This window comes from Gigantopelta aegis, chromosome 13 (genome assembly GCF_016097555.1).
Source record: "Gigantopelta aegis isolate Gae_Host chromosome 13, Gae_host_genome, whole genome shotgun sequence".
In the NCBI taxonomy this organism is placed as follows: domain Eukaryota; kingdom Metazoa; phylum Mollusca; class Gastropoda; order Neomphalida; family Peltospiridae; genus Gigantopelta; species Gigantopelta aegis.
In genome coordinates, this window is record NC_054711.1 from 18,173,014 (window position 1) to 18,182,569 (window position 9,556).

The following is a 9,556-nucleotide window of genomic DNA, read 5'->3' on the forward strand; positions in this document are numbered from 1 at the left end:
TAACAGAACCCTTCTGAATGGGAAAAATGAAAGCCACCGGTCTCACCTGAGGGATACAAATGAACTTCTTCGATTTTACAACATACGCCCAGACATAACGATTCACACTATTTGGAAAATAGCTTACGTGCATCCAAAGTTCACACTGCCAATATCTTCCGTAATTAAAATAGGCAGCATGAAATTATTTGATAGAAAATGCATTCTCTGTGAAAAAGAAACCGTTGACTATACAAAACATATTCTACTAAACTGTGAAAAATTATTACAAATCAGAAATAAGACTTTTGATAAAATAGCAAATAGTTTTTCTGTACACGAATATATTATCTTCTGTGATCAAAATGACGACAAACTTTTAAACTGTATTCTTGGTTGAGAAAATAATGACATCAGTGATATTGATTTGCATGTGTGGGTCCAGTTTGTGTTGCCAGTATATAATCAAGTTTTAAGTGAAAGCTCAGTGTAGGGCAATATTACAGTTGTATATAATCCCGTGAAATTAATTAATTAATTAATTAATTAATTAATTTATGTTCCTATTTGTGTTTGTGTGTGTATAAAAAATATTCAAAATATGGAGGAAATAAAGAGTATCTATCTATCACACACACGCAGAGAGAGAGAGAGAGAGAGAGAGAGAGAGAGAGAGAGAGAGAGAGAGAGAGAGAGAGAGAGAGAGAGAGAGAGAGAGAGAGAGAGAGCGAGAGAGAGAGAGAGAGAGAGACAAAGAGAGAGAGACAGAGACAGACAGAGAGACATAAAGGGAGACAGACAGACAGACAGACACACGGCCAGAGAGAGACAGAGAATGAGAGAGAGGCGGAGACACAGAGAGATTCATTACCTGATTCAGAGAGAGAGAGAGAGAGAGAGAGAGAGAGAGAGAGAGAGAGAGAGAGAGAGAGAGAGAGAGAGAGAGAGAGAGAGATAGAGACAGACAGACAGACAGACAGACAGACAGATAATGACAGAGAGACAGAAACACACAGTGCGTTTTCCAGTTCTCTAAGGTTATTCATTTGTGGACGACGTGAGATGCGTTGACCAAGGCAATCCCAAAGAATCTCTTTTGGCGATAAATCAGGGGACAGTGCTGGCTATTCAAGCAAAGGGACATTATAGTTCGCTAGATACTATGTTGTAACACGTGCTGTGTGCGCTCGGGCGTTGTCTTGCTGAAATGTGTTCTCATCTTGTTACAGTAAATATATAGTGTACAATAATTCCTCATATGCTGTCGTATGAGTGTACCGAAATAAAGTTTCAACTTTTTCAAAGTGAAGCGCACAAACCAGTCTGCCGGACGTTTTTCCGTTCGGTCTGGCTGAACGCAGCCCTGGTGTTTCTCAATTTGCCGACGCATATTGTGTGCCCTTTTACTGGCTACGCCAAGGGCACTGATATGCATGCACGCACACACAGACAGACATACACAAGACAGAGCAATAGAAAGACATGTAGAGACATAATGATTTAGAGAGCACGAGAAAGAGGTAAAAACGGTGATGACGAAAGGAATGGATAAAGAGCGACAGGGATGGAGAGTTAAAATTTGTTTTTGTTTAACTACACCACTAGAGCACACTGATTAATAAATCATTAGGTTTAGAGAAACAGAACAAGGGGCAGACGTGTAGCGATAGAGTGATTAAGAGAGTTTGTTTAACGACATCACTAGAGCACATTCTGGCCTGTAGTCATCAGAGGAAACCCGCTACATTTTGCCTAAAGCAGCAATGGATCTTTTACATGCACTTTCTCACAGACAAGAAAGCACATACCACGGCCTTTGGCCAGTTGTTGGAACGAGGAGAAAAAAATAAGATGATCCAGAATGGAGAAATGGAGAGATACAGACAGGGATATATTACCTGGTTCAGATGTTTCCGTATTGTCTGTTGTGTCCGTCACATTTGTTGTGTCCGTCTCATCTGACGTGTCCGTCACGTTTGTTGTGTTCGTCTCATCTGACGTGTCCTTCACGTTTGTTGTGTTCGTCTCATCTGATGTGTCCGTCACGTTTGTTGTGTTCGTCTCATCTGATGTGTCCGTCACGTTTTTTGTTTCTAAATCTGTTACCACGGCGTCTACTTAAAATAAAACAGAATGCAATACAATATTGATGTATTCCAGTGCATTTAGCACACACAGAGACACGCACGTCCACGCACACGCAGACACACACGACAATACAGTCTGAGAATGAGAGACAAGGTAGACAGGCGGAGAGAGACAAGGAGAGACGGAGGCAGAGAGACAAAGACGAACAGACTTCCATCATCTGTTTTCACAGTGATGGTTGTTGCTTTTAAATTTGTCGTCGGTGAGGATACTGATATTAAAATAAACTTGTAAACAATACTTATGTATTCTAGCAAATTTAGCAGATACAGAGTTACACAGATACATACGCTCGAGAAACGCACACACACACACACACACACACACACACACACACACACGCACGCACACTTGCACGTACGCACACACATACACATTGATTTGTTAATCATCGGCTATTGGTAATTTTGGTAATTTTGACATACAGTCTTAGAAAGGAAACCCCCTACATTTTTTCCATTAAGAGCAAGGGATCTTTTATAAGCACCATCTCACACACAGGATAGCATACACCACGGACTTTTATGTACCAGTCGTGGTGCACTGGCTGCAACGAGAAATAGCCCAATGGGCCTACCGACGAGGATTGATCCTAGACCGACCGCGGATCAAGCGAGCGCTTTACCACTGGGCTACGTCCCGCCCCGACGCGTACATAGAGACTGTAACAGAAACACGTGTACAATTATGTAACAAAATTTCAACAACAATGAATAAAGTCACATTTATCGTATGTCACACGAACCAGGGTTGTTTTCCCAATTTCACAATCGTCTGTATTTTCACATAAGCTTGTTCTATCTTACGTCTATTTTGTGTACTGCCATTAGCTTTAAAACTAAACACAATTCATCTTGAGTAAAATCCTGGTAATAAACAGCGTTTTAAGTGTATATTCGTATGTTTAAGAAGTCTAACGGAAATAGTGTCTTCAATCCACACACATCGAGTTTTAGAGGTACATATCCTATTAAATCATTATGATGGGACCAAAGAATCAGGTCGAGAGATCGAGTTTATCGAGTTTTCGAAGTTTGAATTATCGAAGGCCGCTATTACTAGTTTGTATAGCAATTCGACCGGGACCGTCGTTCAGGTCGAGCGATCGAAGGTGGAGTTATCGACACACACACATACATACATACATACATATACATATACATATACATATACACATATACATATACGTATACGTATACGTATACGTATACGTATACGTATACGTATACATATATATTTATATGCATGAGCAACAATATGTTAAAGTGTTACAATTTTGTAGTGCGATCGTCAAACGTTAATCTGTATTAATTCTATTCATTACTTTGGCTTCCTTGCTTGTTTGCTTGACTGACTGACAGGCTGATTGATTGATGATTGATTGATTGATTGATTGATTGATTGGTTCATTGATTGATTCATTGATTGATTCATTGATTGAATGAGTCATTGATTCATTGATTGAATGATTGAATGATTCATTCATTCATTCATTCATTCATTACCTAGTTCAGCTGTTACCTCTGCGATGGATTTTCTTGTTCTGTTTAAAAGTTTTGAGAGAATTCCGGATTCAAGGATACAAGAGGGTCCGGTCTTGCGAGGTTTCACTGTGTATATAGATATAGATATACAGAGTGATTATGGCATAAGCGAGAGTGCTATAAGGAATTTATCAAACGAGTTTGGGATTTTGTTTTCCCCGAGCAAGTTTCATAAATTTCGAATGGCAATCCTGCGAATGTTATAATATATTTATTATCCATAAACTATGATTTTAAACAAACCTTAAATATATAGAAGATATTTCATGTTTTGTTTTTTGTTTTTTGTCAAATATGATTTATATCTCATCGAATGAAGTTTGCTATATATATATATATATATATATATATATATATATATATATATATATAGAGAGAGAGAGAGAGAGAGAGAGAGAGAGAGAGAGAGAGAGAGAGAGAGAGAGAGAGAGAGAGAGAGAGAGAGAGAGAGAGAGAGAGTGGCCGTTAGATACCATTTATCTCATAACGAGTTGTTTTAAAATGTATCTAACAAGCGAAAGCGAGTGTACGAATGTATTATAATATTTCTTACATATCCTAAAAAAAACAGCTTTTAACAAATTTTAATATCTTTTTCGACTAAAAGTTATTTATAACCGTTGCACTTTTAGCAAACTTACACGTCAGGGACACACGATTGTCTGGCTAACTATACGTCATAGTGTAATCTATGTTGTTTTTCATTGGATGCATGACACTGGTGACCTGGTCATCACCTATGTCTTGAAAGTGTTAACACATGTATATTTTTAGAATTTGTATGCTCCCGAATAACGCTATAAAAGGCGAAGTGTAATTGGTCGATATTTATATTGTTATTTATAGAGGAAATGTCATCTGGACATGGGAGTCCACGCAATGTTGTTAGATCTACTGGTTGACCAGTAGAACTAATTTTGATCAGATTGATTTAAATGTGAGCACAAGGGTATGCATCTTGTTTGTGATTGTTTTATTTGCTGTTTGTGTACGTATACTCAGGCTCTCAACTGAGTGGTATGACCAATGTATTGTTCTTTGTAACCTTGCCATGTAATTACATACATAACGTTGTTAACCGAACAATCCATATCCCTGTGTATCCAAAATTAAAGTTGTGTTGTTGAATTCTATATGTGTGCCTTCTAAAATATGTTGGCATGTACCACAGTTACTTCGGTTACACTTTTTAACACTTTTTATGTTCTACTGTTGTAGATTCAAATCGTGCTTTTGTTAGTATCTGTTTCAAATTTTTGCTTTGTGTCTTACTATTTATAATTAAAATAGAGTCTAGAATGGATGATATGTTTTCATTTTGTTTTAAAATGTGCAATTCTGACAAGATCGTTTTATATATATCGGGGTTCTGCGGGTTATGGCTGGATAGAAATGCGAACGGCCTTTTCGCTGTAACGATTTGTTTTAGTTTTAAATGATATTTTTTCTATCTAATACTACCACCTTTTCGACACTGTCTGAGATTAGCTGTTTTGGATAGCCTCGCTTTTTAAGATACATGTTGAGTCACGGAGACGTTGATCACGTGTTTGTATATTTGACACAATCATACAGATACGCCGTGCTAGGTTATATGGTATACGTCTTCTCGTATGGCTCGGATGACAGGATGAGAAAGAAAGGTATTGTTTGCTATCAGTTGGTTTGTAAAATATATCCGTTTCTATTATGCGTCTACACTTGATTACTAAAGTGTCTAGAAAAGGAATTTTCTTTGCGTCTGTTTCCATAGTAAAGTTTGTGTTACTATTCAGTGTGGTAAGTAACTCGTGAAATAATTCCAAACAGTTTTTTGACAAAGGTCACAGTATGAAACAATCATCTAGAAAACGTTTCCAGTTCTTCTTGAAATATAGCTGAAAGTCAGATCCAAATATATTTAAAATTTTAGTTCCTAATATTTGTTCTAGGTATCCTAAAGTCAGTTTGTGTTACAGTCTCTATGTATGAGTGGGGGCGGAACGTAGCAACTTTATCACACACACACACACACCACACACACACACACACACACACACACACACACACACACACACACACACACACACACACACACACACACACATACATACATACATACACAAATGCACGCAGACACAGACAGACAGTGAGAGGCATTTTGACGAGAGAGAGAGAGAGAGAGAGAGAGAGAGAGAGAGAGAGAGAGAGAGAGAGAGAGAGAGAGACTGACAGACTGACTGACTGACTGAGAGAGCGACAGACAGACAGACAGACAGAGAGCGAGCGACAGACAGACAGACAGACAGACAGAGAGCGAGCGACAGACAGACAGAGAGCGAGCGACAGACAGACAGAGAGCGACAGATAGACAGACGGACAGACAGAGAGACAGGCAGGAAGACAAACACACAGACACACATACAGAGAGACACACACAGAGAGAGTGACAGAGAGTGACAGACACACACACACACACACACACCACACACACAGAGAGAGAGAGAGAGAGAGAGAGAGAGAGACAGACAGACAGACAGACAGACAGACAGAAACACAGAGAGAGAGCGACAGACAGACAGAGAGCAAGCGTGCGAGAGACAGACAGACAGACAGGCAGGCAGACAAACACACAAACACACACACAGAGAGACACACACACAGAGAGTGACAGAAAGTGACAGACACACACACAAACACACACACACAGAGAGAGAGAGAGAGAGAGAGAGAGAGAGAGAGAGAGAGAGAGAGAGAGAGAGAGAGAGAGAGGAGAGAGAGAGAGAGAGAGAGAGAGAGAGAGAGAGAGAGAGAGAGAGATTTATTACCTGATTCAGTGTTCTCAGAGGATGTATTTGTTTCCAAACTGTGAATTCTAGAACGAAACAAACAAACAACAAATATATGTGCACCCAGACTGCCATACCCTGAAATTTTTTGGTACTGGGACCTATTAGATAAGATCATGAAGGGTTTTGTTTTTCAGACCAAGCTCGCAGCGAGAGCTGATGGGAAATGGCAGGTGTATGTAACGGATATTCACAAGAGACAAGCACGTGTCACGGTTGGAGAGACAAGGACTGGGATGTAGAGGTGAACAGTCAAAGAAGTTGAAAGATAGAAGGCGTTGCCGGATCGGGAAGAAATGTAATGGAATTCAAATAAGAGAAAGGAAAGGAAGGAAGGAAGGAAGGAAATGTTTTATTTAACGACGCACTTAACACATTTTATTTACGGATATATATGGTTAAGGACCGCACATATATTGAGAGAGGAAACCCGCTGCCATCACTTTATGAACGAGTCTTTTCAATTAGCAGCAAGGGATCTTTTATATGCACCATCCCACAGACAGGATAGTACATACGATGGCCTTTGTTACACCAGTTGTGGAGCACTGGTTGGAACGACAAATAGCCCAATGGGTCGATCCTAGACCGACCGCCGCATCAAGCGAATGCTTTACCACTGGGCTACGTCCCGCTCCGAGAAAGGAAAGAGGACAGAGGGGTGGGTTGTTTTATTCTACTTTTGTTCACACCATTTTAGTGCCAGTACTCAATATATATATAGCTCATAGAACATACAATGATACATGATATTAAATGTTTTAATTTTAAGGAATGTGGTGTTTGCTCTATTGCAGGTACATGAAAAACATGATTAGTCTTCTTTAGCTTCTAGCGAGCCAAGCGATATAGTACAAAGTTACATTCTATTAAAGGGACATTCCTGAGTTTGCTGCAGTTTTTAAGACGTTATCGACTAATAGAGACTTTTTAACGATTTCAATTACATATCAAATATATTTTTCTGCATACAATATTAGTGGTTGTATATTAAACGTGTTTCTGATCGTTCTAATATTTGTACTAGGTTAAATTTCATTTTATTTCCTAAAATACATTTTTGAAGACAAAATCCAGTTTGGGTTTCTTACAAATATTAAGACGACCAGAAACACATTGAATATACAGACACTGGTATTCTAAACAAGAAAATATATTTAATATGTAAGTTTAATCGTAGAAATATTTTATTAGTCGGAAACATCATACAATGCAGCAAGCTCGGGGATGTCCCTTTAATAGTGTAACGCTAAAACAGACCTTGATAAATATAGAAAACGTATGAGCAACAAAATAATAGGTACACTAAAAAAAATTTAATCTAAATTCATAAATATAATTTATAAAAGTACTTAAACGCCCGTGTATCTAACCAACAACAGCAACAACAATCAAAATTACCTTATATAATAACCACAACAATAATAATAATAACAACAACTATAATAATAAGTTTTGAAAGGTACCCCATACACATTCCAAGTGCAAGCTTACTTGACAGGAAGGAAATATTTTATTTAACGACGCACTCAACACATTTTGTTTACGGTTATATGGTGTCAGACATATGGTTATGGACCACACAGATATTAAGAGAGGGAACTCGCTGTCGCCACTTCATGGGCTACTCTTTTCGATTAGCAGCAAGGGATCTTTTATATGCATCATCCCACAGACAGGATAATACATACCACGGTCTTTGTTACACCAGTTGTGGAGCACTGGCTGGAACGAGAAATAGCCCAATGGGTCCACCGACGAAGATCGATCCCAGACCGACCGCGCATCAAGCGAACGCTTTACCACTGGGCTACGTCCCGCTCCCTCATACTTGACAGGGTGGTACAGATAAAATAAAATTATATATATTTGTTGCCCAGATAAAATATTTTTGGCAACAAGCTAGTTACCATTAATGGCAGGACTGGTAATATTGATGCTCTATTTAATGTCTGGGTTACTTTCTCTCCTGGACAGGAGATCTGGCACAAATCAGAACTCGTGTTCAGGATGAACGTGCCTGAACCTTCAGTGGATACAGGCACGTTAATAGAGTTTACCTTCGAACTGTAACCTTGCTGGTTGTTATTTGTACAGTGTTACCTATGCTGATAATACGCAATGCATAGTACAAAATGCATCACATCGTGTTTTATAAGGATTTGTCATATTCAGAAATAAGCTAATAACTTCACTGAAACAGTTGTTTCTACAGTGTAACCTTCCCCATAATGCAAATACATTTTATAAATATATGTACAAATGCACTATGTCTAAAAGAAAGAAAAAGCAAAAAAAAAAAGTAAAAAAAAACAACAACCTGAAAACCTTAGTCCAACAATTTATTTTTTAAAACATTTCACATTTAGTCCCTTTGCTAAACAATTTTTGTTGTTGTTATTTCATTCCCCTGAGGACGTTTAACATGTTTAAACGAAACGTTGGGATTTTAAGACATGTTTTACATATTTTATAAATTTGTCTTTATATTTCATTTTAAATTCACTTAATATAATCTAATATCAATGCTTTCAATATGTTTGTTTCTTTTTTCTTTTTCTTAGACGAGGATAGTAACTCCTTGAAAGACTAGAATCAATTCTTGTGAAACTATAATACAAATGATTGCTATACTGTAGTAATATCAATTATTGAAATACTATAATAGACGAATTTACCTGTGGCTTTCCAAGCACACAAGAAACACGCTGAGAAATACGACGGCAAGCAACGCAGGCTTCATCTTCGGTAGCGAACGGCTCTTGTAAAATGACAGGCAAACGCATTTATATAGTTATATAAACCTCTACACGAAATGAATACGAGTCTGTGTAACATATGTAACTGTTTTTATTATGACGATTATTGTTATAATTGTGAAAAATACTTATAAACATTCTTGTCACGTGCGCCTCGGTCGCCATGTTGGATACCACGTGGCAGTCATAGATCGATTGTGTTCGCGGTAAAGTTAAAGTTTGTTTTATTTTGATTAACACCACTAGAACACATTGAGTTTTTAATCATCGGCTATTGGATGTCAAACATTTGGTAATA

General features: G+C 38.1%; 1 protein-coding gene across 1 annotated transcript; it reads right to left on the reverse strand.

The window, feature by feature from the left end:
• Positions 1-247: 247 nt before the first annotated feature.
• Positions 248-9,277, reverse strand: LOC121387179 (dentin sialophosphoprotein-like). Its single transcript, XM_041518206.1, has 4 exons — positions 9,178-9,277; positions 6,479-6,525; positions 1,878-2,093; positions 248-252 (listed from the first exon to the last, which is right to left on the reverse strand). The coding sequence occupies exons 1-4, from the start codon at positions 9,240-9,242 to the stop codon at positions 248-250; spliced, it is 333 nt and encodes a 110-aa protein (XP_041374140.1). The 5' UTR covers positions 9,243-9,277.
• Positions 9,278-9,556: the final 279 nt, after the last annotated feature.

Excerpts from the sequence above, each read along its gene's own strand:
- LOC121387179 (XM_041518206.1), bottom strand. The coding sequence starts at position 9,242 with ATGAAGCCTGCGTTGCTTGCCGTCGTATTTCTCAGCGTGTTTCTTGTG. Across the intron at positions 6,526-9,177 it reads GTGTGCTTGGAAAGCCACAG|AATTCACAGTTTGGAAACAA; the intron begins GTAAATTCGTCT and ends GTTTCGTTCTAG. Across the intron at positions 2,094-6,478 it reads CTCTGAGAACACTGAATCAG|ACGCCGTGGTAACAGATTTA; the intron begins GTAATAAATCTC and ends TATTTTAAGTAG.